General features: G+C 39.5%; 3 protein-coding genes across 3 annotated transcripts in view; 2 read left to right on the forward strand and 1 right to left on the reverse strand.

Annotated features, from left to right (window-relative positions):
- Nucleotides 1-6306, reverse strand: part of LOC109472512 (zinc finger protein castor homolog 1-like) — a 45922-nt gene extending 39616 nt beyond the window's left edge. Inside the window, exon 1 of the mRNA XM_019772293.1 lies at nucleotides 6239-6306. The gene's annotated coding sequence lies outside the window, so the exon portion shown is untranslated. The remainder of the gene's footprint in view (nucleotides 1-6238) is intronic.
- Nucleotides 6307-8860: 2554 nt separating this feature from the next.
- On the forward strand, nucleotides 8861-16840 carry LOC109472663 (leucine-rich repeat-containing protein 23-like). Its single transcript, XM_019772502.1, has 8 exons — nucleotides 8861-9105; nucleotides 11926-12038; nucleotides 13436-13689; nucleotides 14103-14233; nucleotides 14810-14946; nucleotides 15613-15689; nucleotides 15991-16145; nucleotides 16654-16840. The coding sequence occupies exons 1-8, from the start codon at nucleotides 8929-8931 to the stop codon at nucleotides 16699-16701; spliced, it is 1092 nt and encodes a 363-aa protein (XP_019628061.1). The 5' UTR covers nucleotides 8861-8928; the 3' UTR covers nucleotides 16702-16840.
- Nucleotides 16841-18924: 2084 nt separating this feature from the next.
- On the forward strand, nucleotides 18925-26448 carry LOC109472732 (putative tRNA (cytidine(32)/guanosine(34)-2'-O)-methyltransferase). The gene is made up of 10 exons (XM_019772584.1): nucleotides 18925-19063; nucleotides 19447-19516; nucleotides 19753-19858; nucleotides 20356-20434; nucleotides 20920-20972; nucleotides 21219-21272; nucleotides 21533-21635; nucleotides 23044-23127; nucleotides 23451-23554; nucleotides 25782-26448. The coding sequence occupies exons 1-10, from the start codon at nucleotides 18943-18945 to the stop codon at nucleotides 26052-26054; spliced, it is 1047 nt and encodes a 348-aa protein (XP_019628143.1). The 5' UTR covers nucleotides 18925-18942; the 3' UTR covers nucleotides 26055-26448.
- The last annotated feature ends 213 nt before the right edge of the window (nucleotides 26449-26661 follow it).

The raw sequence follows: 26661 nt of genomic DNA on the forward strand, positions 1-26661 counted from the left end.
CGCCATTGGCCGTCGCCTCTGAGGCTCAGCCAATCAAATGAAGCCCCGCTGCTCGGGCTAGCTCATTACGTGACGTCATGACCAATCGTTTTATATGTGTTCAAGTCCAGACCCAGTTATAGAGTTTGCGAATATACTACTGGGGATGGTACCCAGGCTAATTCTACATTGGGTAATGACAAAAATTAGTGTCGTCGAAAGAAAACAACTTTAAAAAATGCAGAATCATACCATCAATACATAGCACGGCGTATTATCTGAATTCACGGTTTGACGTTGAACATGTGGAGGCCCAAATTATCGTTTTTGTCATTAAAAAGAAAAAAAATGCTGTTTCTAATTAAAGCATCAAATAGCAGGCAGCCAGCTGTAAAAGCTGAATTCCGATAACACAGATATGCAGCCAGCGAAACCTGCAGTTGATTTTCTGGTCTGTTATTGAAAAAATGGATGATATGATATACTTATTTCCACTTTTGTAACATAAGTATGTCCAAAATAGCTCTTGCAGTTGTTCTGACGTTGACTTCAAATCCTAAAGCTGGCAAATTTTCACAAAAATTGACTATAGTTAACCATTCACATTAAATTTTGAGTTAGAATAACAAATGGCCTTGCAGAGCACAATTTCTGCAATTTGAAGACTTCTAAACCTTTAGTTTTTAGTAAACACATTTTTTTTAAACTATATAACATTGGAACATGTGTTGTGAGTGTATTTCTTCAATGTAAATATCATACAACAAATATCACCAATTTTAAACAAGACAACTAAATAAGGACAAATTTGATCACAACTTATCCCCTTTTGTCAGCAAAAACTAAAGAAAAGTACTACAACAATAATTTTATTATTATTCTGACACTTGGATGTTAAAAATACGCTGTAATACATTAAACATATTTACATACGAAAACCTAGGAAAATATATTTGGGTGCACTGGTGCACCCACGGAAAAAATTGGGTGCACAGCTCCAAATTCGGGTGCACTAAGGTGCACATGCATCCAGCATTTCAAGACCATGAAGACTTAAATTCCAACAAAAATTACATATATATTTCTAAGCCTTTTGAATGTCAAGGTAATTTATTTTTACAAGGCAATATGCTGATGAAGCCTATTGTGTAAAACATAATAGTGGTATTATCATAACGTATTACTGGCATGAATAATAGAATGTTGCCATTCCATTATATGAAAATATTCATAATGCAATCGATAAGGATCTCAATATTGGTCTAGACCTTTTTATACACTGAATACATGTACCTTACATAGGTCAAATGTACCATCGTAAATTTTGATAAAAATGTTTTATCCATATGTATTTTGAAACTCACAATCAATAAAAGAATGATATAAGAATTTGCCATCCACTTTTTTGAGACATGTAAGCAAAAGAAACTTTTTCAGTCTCTAAAACCTTTTTTAAAAAGTAACATCTGATGAAACAACAGCCAAAAACTTTGGAGAAACTAAAAAAAAATCATTTGTCTCTTGACACATCCAAACAAAGGTACATTTCCAAGTAAGGTTTTACATGATTTTTTCATGTTACCAACCAATATTGTCTCTTACCCCCATATCCTACACTGTACCAACCTGATGAAACTATTTTCGGAAGTTTAAAACGTTGGTCTATCTTACACACTCATACTGATTTGATAAAAAGCGGAATTTTTGTGCTGATATAATCGTTAAAAAGGGAAAGTTACACCTGGAACAAATTTTTCCAGCAGATTTCCAGATGGTCTGTACAAACATTTGTTTAAACCATTTCCAGTCCAAACCAGGAATCACTTGTCTCCAAAACAAAACTCAAATCGAATACAACATGTTGCCTAAGCACTGCTATTGCGTAACTTGTTTTGCCCAATGATGCTTTCGAGTAGATCTTGTCAAAAACATTTATTTAGGCCACAATAAGTTGATTTGTTGGTTTTCAAATCTTCTATATAGAGAATACTGGAGTGGGCAGGCAAAATAAGGATGTTTTCTTTTTTCTGATCTTTTCAAATCAAAATCCAAATTCAGGCAATTTTGCTAGTTGTTGATAAGAATTTCATCAAAATTGTCTTGTTTTGGGTTAAGCTCTTACTATGTAAGCAGCAGTACTCAGTAGGCCTGTTTTTCAAATTTTTTCAAAGTCCTAATTTATCTAAAGTAAAGGTAATTTGTCAGGCTTTGCAGTAGTGGTAAACCTGTTTTGAAAGTTTTTAAAACAGACCTTTCTTTTTTAAGCATCTTGTCTGGCTTTCTGTGTTTTCTTTGGCAGGATATCCCAAACTAAAGAACAGCGAATAAAAATAGAAAGCCCTCAAAATACCTAAAGGCGTCCAAAACATCAGTTTCAGTTTAGTTTCAGTTTATTTGTTTTACCAGTAATTACAGCTCAGGCCATTGCCTGCTTTTCAGGTAATCCTGGATACATGTGAAAATACATACAACAAATGAATACAGTACATAAACAATTAGTAAAAATATCAACTAAATCAAGTCCTGTTCTTAATGATCTGTTTAAAAGTCCTGAGACTAAGGAGCTGGTTAACCTTTGGTTTGAAAGTTTACAACTACAGTACCACTGTGCACTAAATTTCTGGGGAGGGCCAGGCAAGGTGCGAGCCTGTGGTGGGATTTTACTCTCCAAGCAGAGGTATGGGTTTTGGGGGTATTTTTAGCGTGTTTTTAGGCTTTTTTATTGGGGTTTCTCTTTTGCACTGAATTGTTTTTCACAATTTTGCACAACGTTTGGTGGGAAAAAAAATTCAGTGCAAAAGAGAAACCCCGATAAAAAAGCCTAAAAACACGCTAAAAATACCCCCAAAACCCATACCTCTGCTTGGAGAGTAGTGGGATTTGTCAGTCCCCACTTGACGATTAGCTTTGACCTACGGGGAGACCTAACGTTCCAGAAAATCGCCCCCCTGGGACCAGCAATGGTGTGGTCCTGCCAGTTCCCAACAAGTTACACCACAAGCACTTGGGGTGTCTTTGGGGAGAACACATTTTAAACAGAGGGGTGGGACAGTCACCACAAAAAAAATGGTTAAAATTTCTCAGTACATACGCAACAGGAAAACAGCTATGTGATCAAATATTCTTGACAACAGTATACAACGAAAACAGGAATCAAAACAAACAAAAAATGGCAAACTAGAAAATTGAATGCGCCAAAGTGCCAATTGAATGAAAGTTTGAAAAAATTAATGAAAAAATATCTAAAAATTCTCAGTACTGTACATACACAACAATAGAAAAACTGCAAAGTGATCAACATTTTTGGGGAAAAAAGTGGCGAGAAAAAGGATCAAAACATTTAAAAAATGTCATAAACTGTGCAAATATGTGTAGAAATTTACCTACAAACGTCATTTAAAATTCTTGGCACATACAGCATAACAGGAAAACAACTAAGTGATCAACTATTTGTAGACAACAACAAAGAAAGGAAAAGGAAACTGGAATCAAAACATAAAAAAGCTGGCAAACTAGCACTGACTGCACAAATGTGCAAAAAAGTATGAGCCAAACCTGTGATTAGTTTTATGCACTAAGGCCACACCAATTTAATTTGTTGGTTCTCGGATTCGCCTCTTCATTTTTTTCTGATTTGCAAAAAAAAAAATTGATTCTGGTCCTGAATCAACTGAAAAATGCTCATATTTTGCCCCCCAACAGTTGAGGAAAGTACTTTTCTTCCTAATTGTTACAGTTTTCCCATCTATCATTGCAGTGGTTTGATTAAAAGTTCAAAATTCAATGTTTAAATTTTAACCCAGCCTTTTGTGTTGACTTCATGGCTCATTCCGTAGCATTTAAGCCTATAATAGGATGCCTAGATCTGTTTTTATTTTTATTTTTTTTCGCCCTGTCGCTTCATATTTTTTCTGAAAAAATCCGAGAACCAACAAATTAAATTGGTGTGGCCTAACAAGTTTTCATAATGCGCAGAGCGGATGGATATTCAACTTGACAGCATTTTCTCTTAGTTCCATCAAATATGTTATTATTACATCATAGATCAAAGACACAAAACCTGCTCACCAACTAAAAGCCTCTTCTTATTAAAATCTCTCAGTAGAATCAATATCTCTCAAACCATTTTTTATGGCTACATATGTATCTCCATTTTGCCATAGATTTGTATAGATTTCTTTGTAATTCTGCCTTTGCCATTTTGCCTTTGAAATGGAACATCTTATTTCCCCATAGATACAGGCCTCAATTCACCTCTGGTGGCTGGCTGAAAAGCAGCCCATACATCCAATTTATCCAGACTGCCATCTCATCCCGACGTGGCATTCAATATAATACTCCAATAGCGTTGCCATAGCAACACGGTTATACCGAGCAGAAAGTCGAAAGATTTAGGCTGATCAGAAGAGTGATTTTCAATGCAGTCCATTAGAATGAATGATTAGGAGTGCCAGGGGAGGCATACTGAACGCTGCGTTACCATGCGCGCACATGACTTCTAATTTTCTCTGCGTTTCCTGCATTTCGCGGATTATGCAGTAGAAGGAGGGTATTTAAGTGCTGTTATATCCGTCCTTTTTATCCACCCTTTTTACCTGTCAAATATCATCCCCGACAACTGAGTGACGATCTTACTAACCAAGCCCCGCGCAGTATCTTTTAAAAACATTTTTATGCTGGAGTCATTCTTAGGTAAACTGTTATCAAATTAGGCTGGAATTTCAACGCGACTGCCTAAAATCCCCTCTTGCGGCCTTTCCGTACACTGACAGGTTGTAAACCCTGGTGAAACGTTTAAAGACTGGCAGGATCTGTAAACATTTTATTCTCGCCCTAAAAAACTTCACCCCGAGATGACATCGCTGTAAACCATTTGATCAGGTTTGACACTTTGATTGGCCCGCCTCCTTTTACACTGAGATGGGACATCCTAGGATCGAAGCTACTCGCACCCAAAATGAGAAAAGACATGAAACGGCACTTAATTCTACCCTGAGCTATGCTAAAAGCTTGCATCTAACTAATTTTTATGGCTAAGACCAATTCCCAGCCTACAAATTGTACGCATTCTTTTAAAAGAGGCGGACACACAATTAGCTAATGTAATCAATATGTGCATTCTTTAGTCAAGTTACCATGGTATTCCTACACCCAGCTCATATTTCTTTCAAAAGTTCAACCCGGTAATATAATAGAATGAAAAATCACTGTGTTACTAGGCAAATAAAAGACCTATTGTTGCCGCCTGAAAGAAAATAAAGGGCCAAGATATCTATAATGAGTTGCCATGCCAACTGCACAACTAAAACGCCAAACAAACCGAAAAGGCATAGAAAAGTATTAAGTGGCAAGCTACCATGCAAATTCCCAGCCAAGCGCGATACAAGGCAAACAAAAACAGTCCGCACGACCTCTCTTTCAAACAATTTCAAATTTTCAGTCAAAACATGCCGCCGGCCCAAATTGCCCCTTTAATATCCATGGAAGCGAGTTCTCCCTGGCTGAAAATGGTTAAAATTTTACCAGGCCCTGGTATCAATCCAGGAATAATGGCACCCCGTGTCAGCTAAAATCAAGAAAATTACTGATAAGCTGCCATTTTGAGTTTGCTCTCATTTTGGGATATTCTAAGCCTGCTAGGTGGGGAGAATTCACTGAGGGCACACCCCCTTTTCGGAGGGGTACAATCGCCAAGAACACGCACTCATGCAGAAAAATACCCACCTTACTAGTTTTTAATGTACAACACAAAGAAGGCAGAATAAATTATGACCACACCAATTTACCATTCGACGATAATATCGCCTGAGGGTCTAAACATTCCACTGATCAAACACTTAACTCCCCCAACCCATGTTTGGCTAAAAACACACTTTTTTTCCGCCCCCTTTTCTCATGCGCGGTGCCGGCGTCCCAAATGTCCCTGAATATGCACGTAGCGAGCACGAGTACTCACAACCATCGTCCCACTAGCCACACGTCCCAAAATATCGCACAATCCAGCCACAAACAAGCCTGCGAGGGCGGAATAAAATCGCCAATTTTCGGGGGCAAATTTGGGTGTCTTCCCAGAGTTTCAGATGGCGACAGATAGACAGCGTACTGCCGGAAATAGGACTACGCCCGAAATCTTCCCCTCAAAACTTTCCTCAGCGCTTTCCCAAACGTCCCCTTAGGATCCCGCCAACTCAAGACTCCTCCGAGCCTCGCTAGCTACTTAAGACATGCGTAAGAAACGGCAGAAAACGGATATTTTTACCTGTTCCGTACACGCTCATGGCCGAACTCCGATCGCCCTCAAAAATCCTGCATTTTGGTCATGCGCACTAGCAACGTGTATAATTTGACTATTTTTAGCGGTTGTGCCAAATAGACGAAAATTCACAAAGAAATGGCATTTGCATAACAGGGGCAATAAGTCTTCTTGGTCCACGTCTTAGGCCAAGACTGTGATATTTTCACGTCTTGGAGTAACCTTGGAGAGACGAGGGAGGCACGGGAGAGGGAAATTTTTGGGGGAAATGTGCTAGAATAGAGGGTTTCTCCCACTTTCAATAGATTTGGATAACACGTATGGATATCTGGGTTGCTTAAATGTAACACTGTGGTGTTAGTGGGCACTGCATAACCCTCACAATCTTATCATTTTGGCGTCTTTGCATGGCGTTCGAGAGGGGCAAAAGTGTGTTTGATCAGAAATGAGAAATTTTGGGAAAGCGGCGTGCCAAAATATCGGGTTTCGCCCACTTTTGGCAAATTTAAGGACATGCATCCGCGGATTATAAAACCGTGACCCTCTGATATCAGGGGTCAGTGTGGATCCTGATTAGTTGTGCATTTTTTGCCGGGCCTTTCTGGAGAGGGGCAGACATGTTTTTGATTAAAAAGGAGCGAAGTCTAACATTTGACCGTCAGCTCGTAGGATCTCGCGATCAAATTAATTGGATATCGGGGTACAAAGATTAAAACGCGCCAGTTTTGCCCCCGATGTCACATGTTTGGTGAATATTCACTCCTTTTTTGTTTGCCCGTCCCTGGGCGTCTCTAGCGCTATCGATCGTCTGAATTTTGGCTAATGTCGGGCACAAAGTGTCACATTTACGGTTGGGGAGAAATTATTACCTCATTGTACTTAGAACTTTTGAGACACCCCTATTTCTTTGCATAGTGGGAAAAAGTAAACAAAGGTGGAAATTTGAGCGGCGCGACACTTTTTAGTGTCCGGACGGCCGTGGTCCGATCGCATAGCCACATTTCTGTTCCCAATCTGTCAGTAAAGTCAATAGATTAATCGCCAGGCTGGCTCAAATTACACATTTTCTCACAGCAGTGTCGACATAAAACCACAGAAAACAGGGTCTTTATTTTTTCTAGAAGCGGGAAGGCTGTAACTCTTCCAAGAAGGGTGAATTAAGAAGATGTTTTAACGGGTGACATGTTTCGCCCGTGTCTACATGATTGAAAGCAAAGACGCTCGCAGAATTAAATCCGCGGGTCGCAGCCAGGGTCATATTAGGTTTCTATTGAAATACCCCAAAATAACAAAGTTGCCAGATTATGCCCCATAAAGTATTTGAAAACCGTAACGTAATCCGAGGCCTGATTACTTTGTACTGAGATTGATCAAATTTTTGACATCTCTGTGCAGGCATCGACCGCCCCGAGTTCGCTTTAATTTGGAACACAATTTTGAAGGGTCGGATCCCGGCAAATTTTGTGCGCCCCTCCAGGCCAGAGAAGTGCATATAAACGACCTGAGCAACAATTGATTAATATCAACACCAATACTGGCCTGTCTAAACTAGGCAAGCGTCCAGAACAGAGGTGACACACACACACCAGTCTTCTTCCCTTCAACGTACATAGCGACATTGGCCCGTTTTGTACTTATACATTAAACATGGATGCTGGGAATGGCAAAACTTTCTCAGTTGTCGCGGTTTGGTCTGATCTGCCCTCCAAAATTGTGTCTGTAAAGTTTGGTCTAGCTACACGAGAAAGCACTAATCATCCGAGTGAAAAATATTCCGGATTCCTGGCATTTGCCAAGGTCCAAACTCAGGCTGCGGAATGACTAATTTGAAGCGTGTCGTCTTCTGAAATGACCAAAAATACACCTAATCATCTGCGGGACGGGGCGACAAAAATGGAGAAAAGAATTACGGTCTTGTGTCGCACTATCAGCATGCTAAGATACGACGATTATATTCTGTCTTTGAAAATAGTTTTGTGTCACTATGAAATAACAAGCTTTTCGGTTTAGACGTGATACTAGTTTGCATCATATTGTTATGGAAGATTTGGAACCATTTACTGTATACAAGAACCCGCATTTGTGACTTCATAGCAACAGTTTTTTTTAATATATTGCATTCTGATATCGAGCCCTTTATGCCAGTTTATGGTCGATTTTTAAACCAGATTTAGGTACACTTGCATGACTTGCATAAAAATCTATACGGCCGTCTGCGAAACTGATGTCGTTTACATGAATTTAAGATGGCGGTTGGAATATTGGAAGGAAGAGTCGATACAAAACAAGTAGTAATAGAAAAATACATATGTTATAAGGTGCATTTGACTATAAAGTCAGACATCTATGTAGTGATTGTTATGATACTAATATGTATCATTTCAGACGATTGTAATTTGGCATTCTTTCAATGATAATAGATTTCATGTGTATGTAGCAGTTACTATATGTGGCAAAGAATGCTAGGCAACAAGTGTACTTGACGTTTGAAAGCCACAAGGCACCACATGTTCACCTGTTCTGCAAGGCGACAAAAAGCGCGCGAAACGTTCGAAGACCACGTGACTACCCATGATGCAGCGCGATCACCCGGGCAACGGCGGCCATCTTGGAACAACAACCTTTCCAAATCAACAACATTATCTGTCATTTTTTGTTGTGTAATTTGGGGAATTTCGGCGTCCTTGTGGTAAAAAATGTCGGACGCGTCTGATTTTGAAGGGGACGAGGGGGGAGAAGAGCCACCAATGGAGTCCGGGGAAGAGGGGGACGCCCCACAAGACGACGACGATGATGTGGAAAAAGAGGAAGGCGAAGAAGGAGAGGAAGGGGGAGGGGTGCAAGTGGAAGACGGTCAACAAGAAGAAGAAGAGGTACCTCAAAAATGATAACTTTAACGTCTTGATGCCTACAGTCTGCTTCCCTGGAAGCTCTAGGTGACAAGGAATAAAACCTAGCCGTCATAAAGGCCATGAATTGCTCAAGTAGTCTCTAAAGCTTTCGGAATTTCTGTCAGTACTAAAAACGTGGCACTAAGACAAAATTTCTCGAAATGAAAATCACAGGTATCAGAATTGTAATCCCTGTTCATTTCTGTTAGAATTCTAATTTATGTCTTTTTGATTTAATGAGAAAGACAACGTAACATAAACATCTGCACTATTCTGTGATTATTGTTGAAGTCCATAAGCCTTTAATTTGTTTGCCCTGTCAGTTCTTTCGCACATTTTCGGTTTGTGGTTTTATCCTACTTAGTCTACTACTAGCAGGCTCCTTGCTTTCCTTTCTGAACTAAGCTATAGTCAGCTACATACAGGGTGTGACATGTTTTACAGTGCAGAACATGGCAAATATTATGATTGAATAACACAAGTGCCCAACCCTGTTCCTGTTGCCAAGGGGACAACAGTGTTACAATAAATACCAAGGTGAACATAATTCACTATGAAATAAAGCATCTGTCAGATGCAATATGTGAAGGCAGGGCTTAAATGTGCATTCACCCAGAGGTTGCTATAGAAACTGATTAAAACACTAAAAAACTACAGCCAAATTTTAAACATTTTAAGCATAAAACAGGTTATAGTTTGTAAGAAAAATTAAACAAAAAGCTGACTATAGAAAATAATCTAGACAAAATAATAATTCAAATTTTCGGTAAAAATTCTGAACACCCATAGTTTCAATTTTCTTAGTCCTAATTGTTTGTTCTTAATCATTACCAGTTTATTGCCAATAAAACCATTTTAGTATAGTTTGTTGTTAGATTAGCCCAGCACTAATTTTTATGAACCATTGTTTCATACATTAATATGTAACCACCCCGGCCCAAAGGTCGTTGTTTTCTACATTTTGCTGCTGGAGAAAATTATTCCCTCCTCAGTGACTGAAATTTGCAAAATCCGGTGTTACACGGTTATACAATCTACTGTTAGTGAGAACAGGTGTTTTGTGGAGAATGAAGTGAGTTTAACGTCAGCTTACCTGTGCTAGAAAGTCCCCCGGCCACCAGACGTTACCTTTTGTTCCGTTTCCGACAGAAAACCAGTAAAACGTACGGTGGGTGGTGCTGAGTTGCCGTTTCTATGACAACAGCCGCTACACACCTGAGACAGTAAACACCGGGGGGTTTGATAGGTTTCCAAGTATCCATGGCAACCGGGGACAAAGTTCAATATTTGCATAATGTTCCCATTCAGGCGAGAACCATTCTGAAAGGGGGTATTGAAAACGTGTGAAACTGTATAGCGCTTTTGGGCATATTCATGACTCTTTCAGCATTCTTATGGTAAATTTACCTGCCCGACAAGGTAACAAAAGATCCAAGGCTGGGAAGATGAATGACCTGTTACAAAAGTGTCAGCCAGCATTCAGCAACACTGAAAACAGAGTGACACCTCACTTTGTTGCATAATCTACCTGTTTTGATGATTTCCAGTTTAGGGAAACACTGATGAATTGTAAATTTAAAGGACAAAATTCTGTTTTCTTTAGAAAACGTAGTAATTGTTTGCATTAAAGCTTGAATAAACATGGTAAAATGAGTCATTTTTCTGGGGGTGGATATGTTATTATTTCTATTGTTGGGCTGATTTAAACTGTTTTCTTTAACTTTTTGTTTTCTCAAATCCAGAAGAAACAATGAAATTATAGGCAGCTTTAGCATTTTATTTAAGTCAACAAAGATAAAAAGAAAACTTTTAGCCAAACGCTGTAATTTATTAGGGTGGATCCAAATTAAACAGTAGTATTTCTTCAATGTTTGTAAATTTAGTAAACCTTGAAATTAAAGTGGTGAGCTAATAAAGGGAATACAAACAAACCACAGTTTGACAAACTGTTCCTCAACACTAGAGTTGTTTAAATAACAGTGTCATGAGCACCTGTTTGTTTATCAATGCAACAGTGTGGTTAAGGTAAAGTTACTAGTTTTTCTTCTTTGAAATATAACTGATGATGAAACACTTATTGAGGCTTAAATTATTCTAGAACACAAAAGTTCTATCAAAAGTTACCTACATGAAGATGCTTGCTTACTTGACTGTCTAGTAATTCTTAAGTTGATGAGAAAAAAATATGTTGAAAATAATAATGTTTTTTTCAAATGATGCAAAACACATGATGGACCTGAAAAATTTAAGGAAAGTCCTTCGATCAGCTGTATAGTAAATGTAATATCAGTAATGTGCAACTTATCATTCTATGTGAAATACCTTTAAGTTAAAGATATCTCTAGAGGTTCTTCTATATAAGGCCATGTTGATTTGATTATATGGATGACATCCACGCGCGCATCAATTTTCTGCCGTTTCCAAAAAAAAAAAAGTTTTCAACCATGCTGTAAATCGTACAAAACAGTTGCAAAATGAGCAAATATATACTGTAAGTTGCACAAAAAGTATTGGAAAACAATAACAATGTCGTAGAATGTCAAAACCAAACGAAAAAGACGAAAATGTAAAGAAATGAATTTGAAGAGTAGATTATTCGCCATACCATACCCTGTGTCATTTGTTCAATCTTCATGACCACGTAGATTTCATAATGAAAGCAACTTTTTTTTTGCAAAACTTTTTTTTTATTCGCACGCTCGCATCAGTTTTGGGGTTCCCAGAGGATGTCATCCATATAATCAAATCAACATGGCCTAAAAGATTGTATTTCTGAGTTTTGTATTTTTTCTTTTTCTGCAGAAACTTCCAGAGCACCCGCTGACAGAGGATATGTTAGGAGACTGCCTGTCTCTGCTGTGTAAGACTGGGAACGGACTGGCACACGCCTATGTCAGGCTAGACATACATGAAAGGTACAGTATTTTTAGCTTTTTCTTTGAAAGATTCAGTCTTTGATGAGAAAGAAGATGATGTTTATCTGAGGCTGCACCAATTTGATGTGCTGGTTCTGAGGTATTTCTGGCAATAAAACAATGCACAGACAAATTTCAAGTTTTCTCAGTCCTGTGTTTTGCTGATTTTGTCATGTTAGTTTTATGTTACATAAAACGTTATAGAATCAAAAGAAGAAAGATGCGATCAAATTTTCTGAATAAGATTAAGAAAAATTGAAACTGTTGAAATTAATTTGTAACTTTTGCAGTAAAGCAAGGTACCTTTAGGCGTGTCATGTTTTCATCAAAAGAAAAAAAAGAGAACATGATATATACATGTAGATTGTTTTATTTAGTCTGTCCCTTAATTGGAAATATTCCCATAAGCTGATGAATTTATGATTCTCCATGAATATTAATCAGGTCTTGACCAAATATGGCAAATATTGCTTCGAGTAATTTTCTGTCCCCAGAGACAGGAGTGACCTCACACAAGGTCACTAAATACGCACCTGTTTCCAGGCTAGTCAAAGGTTGATTTATTGGTTTAGACAGTTTTGTGATGATGAATGGTTATTTTTCTTGAAATTAATTTTAATTTTGGAACATCCCATTGTAAAAGTTAAAGTTCAAGGACCAAAATAGCATAGAATTTTTTTTCTCTTTTCTAGAATCCATTGAATTCTAGAATTCTCTTCTCTAGAATCCATTGAACAATTTATAAAATCTGTAATTATGCTCATCACTGTTTTTTATTCTATTGACAATTTTTTTTATAATGCTGTTGGTTAAAAGCTTTCAAATACATTTTGTATGATCTGTGTGTTCAGCCGTTATAATGACAGTATTATTGTAAAGGGTTGATGACGTCATGTGTGTCATTGAGTCATTGTGATGTGTGGGAAAACATCTTGGGCCACACAAATCTAAGTTCTTCCGCCTCTGCGTTTTGCTTTATTTTTCTTCTGATTCAAAAAAGAAAATTAAAAAAAAGAGAATTCGAATGATTGAATAATGTTATCTTTTAGGATATGAATTGATCCACAAATGCTCATATTCTTACAACCTACTATAATTACTACTGTACAACAGTTGAAACATTTAGGCAATTCATTCATTGCTTAAAATTCAATGCCAGTTTTATCTAATGTTGTGCATTCAAATTTTCTGTGCTAATATCCCCACACATAAAACTCAAGCTTCGAGTTTGTTCCTTGTAACCTAAATTATTTTTCCCTTGCTAAACTTTATATTCTTCAAACAGAGGGTATCTAATCCCAAATCTTCACCCTATTAAATCTCCTGCCAAATTATCAAACATTGCTTTTTATTTTCTTCTTTCCTGAAATTTACAATTCCTCTTGTTCTTGAAACAGAGAAATCACAGACATCAGCATCCTGAAGTCCTTCATCCACCTGCGCTACGTGGACGTCTCCGCCAACCTTCTTCGAGACGTCTCGGCCCTGAACTCTCTCACACACCTGCTGACACTTAAGGCAGACAGGAATCTCCTTAAGACGGCCACGCTGGACGAGCTGCCGTACCTACAGATGGCCAGTTTTACCAACAACAAGATCAACACAACGGAAGGCATCAACCACCCACTACTGGAGACACTCGTGTTGTCATGTAAGTGTTAAATGGATACATATTTGACCTATTTTATTTTAGTATAGAGATTTTATATTAATAAGGGATTAAATCATCTTTGTCCAGAAAGCTGCAGCATGTTTCTAGGTAATACTACATTAACACAACCAAAGGCATCAACCATCCACACTTGATAAAGAACATAGAAATATATAAATGAATAGAAATAGATAAGTGACATTAGAATATAGATACATTAATTTTTTTGTAATTTTGTAAGTCCTTTTTGCCTATTTCTGTATTTGTATCTGTATAGCCGGTATAACCTCCTTTTGGCATAACACACCAGCTATTTCTATATCTTCATTAAATTTTTTGCACTTGACCTATTCATAGCTTGCTTTTAATTGACATGTACATTTGTAATTGATAATTAATTCGTTCCCCCACAGATAACGAGATTAAGATCGTTAGTGGGCTGGACCCTGGGAAGTTGCGTAACCTGCACACCCTGGAGCTGAGGGGCAACAGACTGGAGTCAACCAATGGCATCTACCTGCCCAACCTCAAAAACCTCTTCCTGGTTAGTATTAACTTATCACTAACTAATCACTAACTAGCCACTTACTGATCACTAACCTATTAACCAACGGCATCTGCCTGCCCAACCTCAAAAACCTCTTCCTGGTTAGTATTAACTTATCACTAACTAATCACTAACTAGCCACTAACTGATCACTAACCTATTAACCAACGGCATCTGCCTGCCCAACCTCAAAAACCTCTTCCTGGTTAGTATTAACTTATTACTAACTAATCATTAACTTGTTAACCTTATTCCAAACCAACTGAATTCCACCCATTTATCTCTTACATTTTTATTAAAAAATCTCTGGAATCACTATCCTGAAATTTTGTACACACTTCAGATCTTTTCCTCAGACTTTTTATGATTGTTGATCTTCTAGAGCCATCAATTGAAGTATAGCCTTACATTCCATTTAGATATAAAGACAGTCTTGTGTACTCTACATTTTGATAATGTCAAGTACCTAGTAGTCAGAAATCTGACTTACACTATGGTAACTGTAATGGAGTCTTAGAGCCTGCTACAATGTATGGCAGTATCACTTCATGCAATACCGCTCTGTATTGCTAGGGGGCGAACATGATAAAGCGTGTGGATGGCCTGGAGCGGCTGGAGAAGCTGACCACGCTGCATCTCCGTGACAACCAGATCGACACCCTGGACGGGTTCGCAGAGTCCATGAAGTCCCTGCAGTACATCAACCTCAGGTTAGGGGGCGCTGCAACCACCTGTTGCTTCTACCTTATCCCATATTTGGTTGTAGGGTACACCTGTCTTATGTTTAGGTCACATATCGAAACCGGGGCCCTGCCGGGCTGTTTGTATGTACAAAAAATTAACAATTCATATCAATAATATGCAGAAATAGTGTCCATGGTTGTTATTAAGAACTTTTCTGTGTTTTGTTGTCTTTTATATCATATTTTTCGTTCCCAAAAGCTGCCCGCCCGGGCCCCATTTGGGAATTGTGACCTCAGCTTTACTGACAGAGAGTACACTTGGCAAATATGTTCAATCCTGCCTAGTTCTCTACAAATTTGATGCATTAGTGACATCTTTTCTTTCTGATAAATTTTTCTGAACCAAAAAGGTGGTAGTTAACCTTGTAAAACTGTTTTCAAAATGGTAGATACAGTTCCCTGCAACCAGGTATATGTGTAGATATGCAAATATTGTACGTTTGGGAATGCATCTATAGCAGCGACACCTGTGCTGCAATGCAATGTGAACCAGTCAGAATTGCCCTGAGGAAAGTGAGAGACGGTGCACTGAAATGTCGGCTGTAAATAAAATACTTGGTTGTGTAAAAAAAGGGTCTCTCTACTGTGTCGAAATGGTTCCACTGTAACATTGTCACTTTTTTCTCCTCTCAGAGGGAACAACATGACGAGCGTGAAGGAAGTGAAGAAGCTGACTGTTCTGCCCATGCTCAGGGCTCTCGTCTTCCTGGGTAAGAAGAAATTTGTGTTTTGTTGGTCATAAGCATGCATGCATGCATGTTGCTTGAGTACAACAGCAAGAATTGCCCTTAGTCTTTTTTTTTAGGTCATATCCTCTTGTCTACAGTAAAATTCTGTCCATTAAAAGTAAGAAATGTAAGTACATGACATTCCCTAGGCATACATGCCCACAGTAGGAAATGGCTGTCCATTGTACTTATGGGCCTTCGTATGTACTGTACCGACTACCTATACAGGTACAGGTCTTTCCCCTTACCCTAACGTCTGAACCATCATGGCCTTTTTTTACAGAATGCCCAGTGACCGAGGAGGACGACTATCGTATTGAGGTCCTGATCGCGCTGCGGAGAATCGAGCGGCTGGACAAGGACGAGTACACGGAGGATGAACGGCAGGAGGCAGAGGAGATATACGAGCAGAGGAGACAGGAGGAGCAGCCTCCGGAGGTATGGACCAATCACGGCTCTGTAAAGTTGGGGAGTATTATGGACTGCTGGGGATAGGCCAATCACAGCTCTGTAAAGTTGGAGAATATTATCCACCAATCACGTTCTGTAAAGTTGGGGAATATTATCCACCAATCACGGCTCTGTAAAGTTGGGAAATATTATGGACTGCTATTGGGGAACACAGGCCAAAAATTAGTGAGTATGGCTGAGGACAGAACAGAAATCTGTGTACTGGAAGAAAGATAATTTCCGTCCAGATATGATTTCAGTAACTTCTGATCATCATTTCCCGAGAAATACATGCATGTACCCCACATGACATTGATGTCAAAGTCACAAATTCCTGACTCAAAATCATTATTGAATTGCATTGTAATAAATGTCCTACAATGCATTGACTCACAATTGTTATTGAATTGTGCTGTAATGGTCTACATGATTGCATTGAGTCAAAAATGATGCTTAAATCAAACTGATATCCTTTCTTTCCTGTCTGTCCCTCCAGGGTGCTGAAGAAGTGATTGATGACCAGGAGGAGGCAGATGCAGACTGAACCATCCGTTACCATGGATACAGAAACTTTAATATTTAATCATGTGAAAACACAAATTGAACTTCCCAATTTGAATCATGAATAGTTGAAATTTTAAATGGCTGTATATATGTTGGGGATGACTTGTATATTTAGTCAGGTTTAATTTAGGCACATTTTAAAAAGTATGCATTTCATTACAGTACATTATCATGGATTATCAGATATTATAAATAATATATGACAAAAACTACATGAATAACCAAATTAATGTTTTCATCTATACATAAGGAGGCCAAAAAGTTGGAGAATCTGTCTTACAATTAGACTTTCTGCAAAATGTTTTTACACAACCTTTATGCACCATTAATGCTGGTGTTTAAGGAAGACCAAAGGCAAAAGACAGACCACACAAAGTGTCGAAATATTTATGATGAACGTTTTTATCCTTAAAGTCATCCCAGAATAATTGATACCTAATGACAATTTTGTGATCATTGCTATAGAAATCAATATGCTGAGAGATTGACTAACCAGACATTCTAATCATTGTATGAAATCTGATTGATAATGACATTTGTAAATGCTGTGAATATTTTTAGTATTTGTTGTACATATTTGCTGTATCTATTTCTAATAAAACATGTAGAAGATTATGAAGCATTTGAAGTGTGAACTTTTTTTATGAATATATATGAATGCTCATGTTGATTATAGCTTCTTTCGAAAACAGTAACGTGCCCAAAAAACATTGTTCAGTCACTTGATAGCTACGCTCACTCGGTGGTTATATTCGGTGGTTAACATATTGACAAGGCTTTATCACTCCATATACACCTCCGGGTGGTTCATTAACCCTTAATTGTTACCTTTTGGTTATATGTTGAAATTCTTATGGGGTTCAGCCAACATAATAGTGGGGAGCAGCTGAAGTAGTTATTGCAGGTGTTTGAACGCGACAGCTCTTTTGCAGTACTGGCAGTGATTGGTAGAGGCCGCTGTTGATCGATGCATTAGGCTATGGCCACCATTGCCATATATGGTAAGACATTCCATATATGGCAAAGCTCGACCTGTGGGGGCCTCTAGCGAGAAAGTTAAGAACTGCAACAGAGACCGCTGCAAAGTCTGACCTTTAACCTCAACATATGGTGGTGAGCGTGAGTTTTCGCGTTGAAGTTGTCCAAAACATCGTGAAATTCCTAATTTTCCGGGTTTCCTACCCCCAAGTTTCTACAACAGGTACGTGTAACAACGTAGAAAAATGTGCCGCTGATACATTGTCTGAAAACTCATATTTCAGGTACGAATGCCGTAGTTTTTGTGTGATGCATGTCGATGTCGAGAACGCTATCGCCCCCCTCCCCATGCCACAGACTTGTTGTGATCGTCACCGTCGCTTGTGTCTTTCTGGTCGTCTGTTTGTAGTTGTAGAACTTCTAGAAGACCGGACGATTGTCACAACTTTTTTCGTGTCAAGTACCAGAGTTATCAACCAAGGATTGAGGTGTTCAAAAATTCATTCTTGCCTAGAAAAGAGTGGAACTCGCATGCCCGTAGCCAGGATTTTGAATGGGGGGGTTCTTCCCACTGCTTGATGGGACCTCGAGCGCCGTAGGCGCGAGGCGAGCGCCGAAGGCGCGAGGTTCCTAGGGGGGTCCGGGGCATGCTCCCCCGGAAAATTTGGAAAAATGAACCTTCTAAAATGGCATTTCGTGCATTTTTGAGAGGGTTTCCAAGAAAAAATCTGAGATAAATTTTTATTCAATGACAAAGGGAGCAGTTTTTCTACGATATTCCAGTCCATCTTTTCAAGAAAAATCTTGGACCTTTACATAAAAAGTGGACCAAAAAGTGGACCTTTACATAAAAAGTGGACCAAAAAGTGGACCTTTGAGCCTTGTGGGGGGTTCGTCCGAACCCCCGAACCCCCCCTGGCTACGGGCATGACTCGCTGTCACCAAGTTTAGGGGCATTATCATTAGATAGCTTTAAACAATGTCTAGAGTTAGATGTTCAAGGATTAGGTGTAACAAGTCGTTCGGTGTGATGTAGCCAGTTGCCGCCGCGCCGCGTGCCTGCGAAGCTGGTGTATTACGCCGAAGGGCGGTTATACCGGCTATACAGATATAGATACAGATAGGATTGGCTACTGCTAGATTGTACTATATCACAATTGTACAACTGACAACTACAGTCTACTGTATATCCATTATGACATGTATTGCTATGATTGACAGACTGGGTAGCACCTGAAGAGTCATGGGAAGGTCGTCCAAGGACAAGCGAGACATCTACTACCGGAAGGCGAAGGAGGAAGGCTGGCGCGCCCGCAGCGCTTTTAAACTCATGCAGATAGACGAGGAGTTTAACGTCCTGTCTGGTACGGAACAGTTTGCACAAACATTACCCCAAAAATCAGTTAACTCAAACAACTGTATATGACTTTGGAAAGACAATGTAACAGTGAGGGGTTTATAGGCGCTACCAACTTATCTGGCCGATGGGTCTAGACCTTTTCAGTCGAGCGGTTAGAGCGTCTGGTTATGAAGCTCTGGTGCCCGGGAGGTTGTGGGTTCGAATCCCGGCCTGGGACCAGAAGGGTTTTTACTGGCTCCTCCTGTTTCTTACAACAAGACGGCAAAAGAGAGAGAGAGAGATTTGCAATAGCAAATCTAGGCTTTTTTATGGCATAGGTTTTAAGTTATATTGTTATTAATTAATACCAGTCTAGAATGTTTTCTGATGAATATGCTTTGTCTGCAGGTGTACAGAAGGTCGTTGACCTTTGTGCTGCCCCAGGCAGCTGGAGTCAGGTGCTCAGCAAACGACTCAGGTGAGAACCTCATTTATCAGGTAAGCCTACAAGAGTTTACAGGAAAACCAACTAAAATTCAAGGGTCAAAGAAAAGCTCTTTGTGTATGAAAGTATGAGGGCACAAAGAACATACAAATTATTGAAGTATTATGCAGTGGTTCATTCAAAAATACGCTTTGCAGTACGTCAAATGCTTATACATGATTATCTTGCATCAAAACATGCATAATTGTCAAATATTTCTTTTACTGTAGAGGAGAAGGGAAACAGAAGAGAGATGATGTGAAGATCGTAGCAGTCGACCTCCAGGCCATGGCTCCCATCCCAGGGGTCATACAGATCCAGGGGGACATCACCAAGGTCAGTCTTCAAGGGCAAATGGTGTGTGTGTGGGGGGGGATACTTGACCAAGGTTAGTCTACAAGGTCATGATCAAATAGGGGAGAAGACACCACTGACATCAAGCTAAGGTCAAATGGTTGGAAAGGGGGCATCACCAAGTATAGAAGAACTCTTGTGTATCACTGAAAAGCTTTAAACCACTTCTGCAATAAAAAGTCCAAAGATGTAGTAAGTGTAACAAGTCATTCAGTGTGATATAGCCAGCTGCCACTGCGCCACATGCCAGCGAAGCTGAAGCCGAAGGGCAGTTATACCGGCTATACAGATGAATAATACTGTAAACTCGGCTTTGTGTACTTTGCTTTTCTTTCTGATGCTTAAAGAAGGATTCTTCAAGTAAGGAGCTTCACTTTTACTTGTTCGAAAAAGGCTTGGCTTATAGCTGTACCCACATGTTACCCCCCCTTCCACCAGGATGTTTCTAACCCCCTCCTTCCTGCCCCCCTCCCCTCCAGGTGTCCACAGCCCAGGAGATCATCGGTCACTTCTCGGGTGAGCAGGCTGACCTGGTGGTGTGTGACGGGGCACCTGATGGTCAGTACACATGTAGCCTCCGTAGCAGGCTTATAGAACTGGGCGTTTGGTGGTCTTTGGCTGTTTTCTGATTAGTCCAGTTCAAAAAACGGGGTAATTCAACCAGGCTGGCTATGTTGTCGATATGCAATCAGGAAATAGCATATAAAAGGTCCCAAAGACCCTGAAGACCCCCAAAACCCCTGTTTTTGGCATGCTATGGAGGCTAGTACAGAGGAACCTACTATAAATAATGAAACAATCATAGACAATTCACACTCTACTAGAGAGATTTTTTCCTTATGTTTCTAGAGGCATTTATCAATATCCTTCAGTTACACTATTAGAAATGTTGATTAGGTTAGACATCAAGGTAGGACAAAGTTCCATACATGACATTGAATACATGTATATGTGGCTTGAATGATTTTGTACCAGGTAAATGTGTATGAATTGTGGCTGGTATTGCTTCAATTGATGATAACTATTTGTTGTTATTCCTCCAGTCACTGGTCTGCATGATATCGATGAGTACATCCAGGCACAACTTTTACTGGCTGTGAGTCAACTGATTCTTTCTTCTTTTTTGCTAAGTTTAAAGTTTTGGAGCTTGTGGTGTCATTGAAGCATCCACTGACATGTTGGGGTCCATGTTACAGTGTATCAAAAAAGTTGTCAGACATGTAGAGATATTTTGACAGTCAGAAACAACTACAATGATGCTTCATTTTATCAGGGTATCATACACCCCATCAGTAGTCAGGCCCATATGATTTCAAATATGTTATACTTTTTTTTCCAACAGGCTCTCAACATCACTACCCATGTGCTGAAAAAAGAAGGTGGTTTTGTAGCAAAGGTAAAGCTATGTTCCAAAGACCAGAAGCAAAATGAACTTCAACTTCTAGAATGTTAGATGTTACATTTAAAAGACAACTTTTGTAACTCCAAAATACTTGATACTTTGATACTTGATACTAAGTACTTTAGATTGATTTAGATTTAATTTACAAAAGATTGCTTTTATTGAATTTATGATCCTGTTACAGTACACTTTTTTCTTTTTGAAAAAGTTTCAATGACCACAACCAAAACCCTCTTTTCACTTAATGCTTACAGATTTTCCGAGGAAAAGACATCACCCTGCTTTACTCCCAGCTGAAGATTTTCTTCCCAGATGTGACAGTAGCAAAACCTCGGAGCAGCCGCAACTCTAGCATAGGTCCGTATAAATCCCTTTGGCTTTTTGGATAATATCCCAAAGTTATGTACTATCTTCTGTATTGTAAAGTAGTTTAAAATTGACCTATCTTTCGATATGTTTCTAATCGTATACCAGCTCATAGAAGGGTACAAGTGTTATGACAGTACATGCATAATTTATATATACATATTTATATTTATATATTTACCTTCGCCAAGAAGGTTATGTTTTCAGAGGCGTTCGTGTATGTGTGTGTGTGTGTGTGTGTGTGTCAACAGCATAACTCGAGAAAGCTTAGATGGATTATCTTGATATTTGGTAGGTGGGTAGGTCTTGATGAGACCTCAAAATGATTAGATTTTGGGCCCCCTGGTGGCTTGTCATGGTACTGCAGCTGAACTTCCGGTTTTGATATCTCATGATCCAGACATGCTAAGGTGACGAAATTTGGATGGCAGGTAGCTTTTGTGCTGGGGATAAAGAGACATGAGTTTGAGCCCCCTAGTTGCTTGCTCTGGAACTGCAGGGGGGGTTTAAAGGACAAATGTTTAAAAGAGGATAACTCAAGAACCGATTGATGGATCATAGTGATTTTTGGTATGTAGGTAGCTTAAGTGATGCTTGACATAATGATATTACAATTATGCAAATATTGATGTAATTTGCATAATTAATGAGGAAATTCTATAAATCAGCTGCATTCCATGATAGGAAGTTCAAGCTTGTAACATATGTTATTAAGAACGAGAAAAACACAGGCAAATATCGATTATGCAAATGAAGACTTAATTTGCATAATTAATGAGAAAATTTTATAATTGCATAGTGGTAACTGCCTGAAATTTCATACTTGGGATGTTTGAAAGTTAAGTGAAGGTGAACATAATTAATCATAACTTATTCAAATAAGGACCACATTTGCATAATTTATGAGGAAATGCTATAATGGCATTCTTTGTTAAGATAAGACTGTCTTTTGGTGTAGAATATGATCAACAGACTGATATAATTCATGCAATTGAGGATACTATTTGCATAATCAGGGTGATTAGTATATTTCTTATTTATAAAGGCTAACATCATTTGGCGAAGGTATGAGATCGTGGAACTCTAGTTGTTATATATTATTTATATATATAAATTAATCTGTTTTAAAGCTAACACTTACTAGTAACAGTATAAAATTATATATATTCTCAAATGTATGCATACTCAATAACAAGTGTTATGATAATTTAATATGGTGAACTTCTATAAAGCATTTTTCATTATTTACTCAGACCTTAGTTGTTTGTGTATACAATTTTGTTTTGTGTATACTAGTATACATCATGCATAAGTTACACATTAAGAGGCTTGAATTACAGACTTACTAACGATTACAAGAAGAAGGAAATGACAGTTATATTATATATCTGATTTGCAGAGTCATTTGTTGTCTGTCGAGGCTATGCCCCACCAGAAGGATATGTACCTAACATGATGAACCCTCTACTGGACCATCACTATGGTAAGTATCATGAAAGTTCATCTGTGTTGGTAGTTGCATGTTTAAAAAACTTTTGGTCCAACACAACAAATTCTCTCACCTACATGTAGAGCTTTCGACCAGTCACTCTGGTCTTCCTCAGTAGACTAACCCAGTGAAGCTTGTCACGTGGCTTCTTTGTCGTGTGACGTCAGATGTTTCAGGTAGCATCCACTACTTTTCGTCAGTGACACTAGATACTTGCAGGAGGTTTATAAGCATGAACCTGAAACGTCTGACTGTTTCCAAAATCATATCCAGTTGCTTGAGTAACTGATTTTTGTGTATTGTTGTTGTTTGTGCAGATGTAGACTTTAACAGCCTGGAGGGAGTGAACCGTGTGATTGTGCCGTTCCTGGCCTGTGGAGACCTCAGTGGTTATGATGCAGACATGACATATCCACTACAGGTAAATACCTGTGACTGTGTACCTAGTAATACCTGTACCTGCTCTTCCTACTGTACATTAATGACCTACCGCAATCCATTAGTTTACATGTTCAACTATTTGCCGACGACATGCTTGATTTACCGAACCATCATTAAACCCTCCGACGCTCAAGGTGTACAGTCTAACCTTGACGCTCTAGTGGGGTTATCTGGGGGTACCGAAGATGATGATGATGATGACAATGATGTACCTGTACCAGTAAAATTGTCTATGTACAGATTCAGAACTGAGTATCTGGTATATGTGTACCTCTTCTTGAACAAAACAAAAAACTAGTGGACACTGTTTTTTTTTACATTAAAGATAGGTAGATTGTACCAAATATGAGTTTATCACTCGAATATCAGGAAAACTATAACAAGAAGCCATAGGCGACAATTCTCCGTGAAGTTTTATATATTTCAACAAAATCCCAAGCGTCAACGCCAGACCTACTGTGCAGACATTATAATTAGGCAACGGTTAATACCACGCTCGTCCCCAGCGCCCGTGGAGAAGCCATAGGTTATAGATCGTGGCTTAGCCCAGGCTATGGAAAATAAACTTTCTTTAATGCAAATCTGTCGTTTTTGTTTTCTTTGCGCTATCTAAAGGGTTAGGATAACCTACTCTACTCTGGCGGTATTGTCGTGCGCGCTCGCTAGTACGTAACGTTACACGGCGGCCATCTGAATACATGTACACTGCATTCTTTCTACTATCGGGACCTAAAACAAGACGCAAGATTCCTATTTTGGGGTATAAAATGCTGTCACAATGGTAATATATACCAAATGAAACGGACCTTTACAAAGTACCTCATTTGGTGACGCTATGAGGGTGTACCGTTATCCCTCTACATTTGCCCAGAAGGGAGTTAGTCGCGGAAGGAACTTAGCCACGGAGGGAGTTTTGGCATTCTCCGCCCGCGCCACAAACTCTCGTCCCCAGGACAGTTCACTCTGCTACCCAGCATGCTTTGCGCAAAATGCGTTCTCGGCCCCAGGACACAAATACACGCTAATGCTTCCGCACTGTGTTGCTCTGGGGACCCCGCCGCGCGCCCAGATGTGGATTTAATTATAGCGCGCTAGCGGACGCTGCGCAGGAGCGTGGGTTAATACAATGAGGGCGCGTCACAAGCATAAAGCATACAAAGAGCTAAATCCATTACTGCTCCCAGGGCGTGTAAAGATACTGTGCTTCAAGTTCTAACTTCATTTTAATTACACACACACAATCATTGCATTCACATAAAGATCGGACTATCATGGTCGTGTCTAGTAACAAAGACAGCCCCACCGTCTTACGGTGCCTGTACCTAATTAAGCGCGCCTGGAACAAGCCAAATTCCAGCAACAGTGGCGGTAAGCACCGCGAGTGTTACTACCGCCGGCCAGATAACCAGGATATCTGCTTACAGTACCTCTGCTACCAGACAACTGCCTAAACCTACGGTCTATTCCACAGGATTGTAAAAGTAGGGATGTTTCGAAAATAACCATTTACTCCAATATCAAAACAGCTACGGTAAAAATAAAAAGACGTGCATCATCCCGGACATAATGCAACACCACATGCGAAATTACACAGATATGCGACGTACGGCAGAATGCGTTTTGGCTGCGAACATCTTCCAAAAAACTTGGCATCTCTTAACCATGGGCAAAAACATCTGGAACCACTTATAAAAACCACCCCGTATCTGCATGAACTTTTACCTCCCCCCCGCTATTCCAAACAACGCGTTTTTCTGGACCGTTCCAATTCGCCTCGTAATTGTAGGGGTGCGTCTGCGATATTACATTGACCGCGAAAGCAGCAACGGCAAAAATACACATTCGTGCATCAACACGGGCATGCCCGCAGACGGCGTATAAAATTGCGTGCCGATTACACGAAGAGAACCCAGTGTTTTGACTGCGAACATGAAAAATCAGCCGATTACAACACTCCGTCCGGAGGTCCTGACCTCCTTCACGGAGTAATTACAGTATTACAGTGGAACTTTATGAACACAACAAAAGTACAGCGACTTTTGTGAGATCCAAGACTGCATGTAGATATACAGACAAATACATGGGTACAACAAAATTAACCTAGGTACAAGACAATAGATGATATTATAGTACATCCCACTACCCCTGCAGTTCCAGTATACATTGCTAGGTGTCTCTTCATAACATTTTCATCCCATTTTTTCCAGCTTCCCGAGGGAGAGGCATACGTCCAGCTGCCCCCCACCCAGGGGCCCATCTCCCCAGCCTACCAGCACGCCTGCCACCTGAAACGACATGACCAGCTCAGCAAACCTGTCTCTGGGCACAGGAGTTGGGACAGTAACGACCCAGTCATTGATGCAGAAAACATTACTTACAGTAGAGGCAGTAGAGAACCAGTCACGGACAGTAGAGACACAGACACTGACACATGTACAGATGTAGGAGGAGCTGTCGGAGGCTACACAGACTCAGACTGAGGAAGATGTCATTACAACATGATGCACCTAACAGTACAGACAGTAACAGACAGTAAAAAATCAGTCACAGATGCAGCTTACAGTACAGACCCCAAGGGCAGTAGAGAACCAGTTACGGACTGTAGAGAGTCAGTCACAGACACTGACACATGTACAGATGTAGGAGGAGCCATAGGAGGCCAAGCAGACTCAGACTGAGGAAGATATCATTACAACATGATCTCACTGTCCAAGCAATTCTTTTGATAAACATTTGATGAAATCTTCCAATCTTTCCAAGGTCCTTTTCAAGATTAAAGCTATCTACCAATCCAGGGTTATTAGATGCTTTTTACTATACTAGTATAGTGCTGAGGGCACATTTCCAAACCAGGGCCCGGCCTGGCTGTTGCCATTAACGTAAAATCAACATTTTATATAAAGAATATACGCAACAGCTTTAGATGATACGCAAATAGTTCCCATTATTAATTTTGAAAACTTTTTTGTGCTTTGTTGTCTTTTATATCATACTTCTCGTTCCGTAAGACTACCTGGCCGGGCCCCGGTTTGGAAATGTGACCTCAGCATAACTTCTTAGTTCATGGCATTTTCCCATCAATCTTTT

Source organism: Branchiostoma belcheri, unplaced genomic scaffold, assembly GCF_001625305.1.
Source record: "Branchiostoma belcheri isolate BF01 breed outbred unplaced genomic scaffold, Haploidv18h27 scaffold28, whole genome shotgun sequence".
In the NCBI taxonomy this organism is placed as follows: domain Eukaryota; kingdom Metazoa; phylum Chordata; class Leptocardii; order Amphioxiformes; family Branchiostomatidae; genus Branchiostoma; species Branchiostoma belcheri.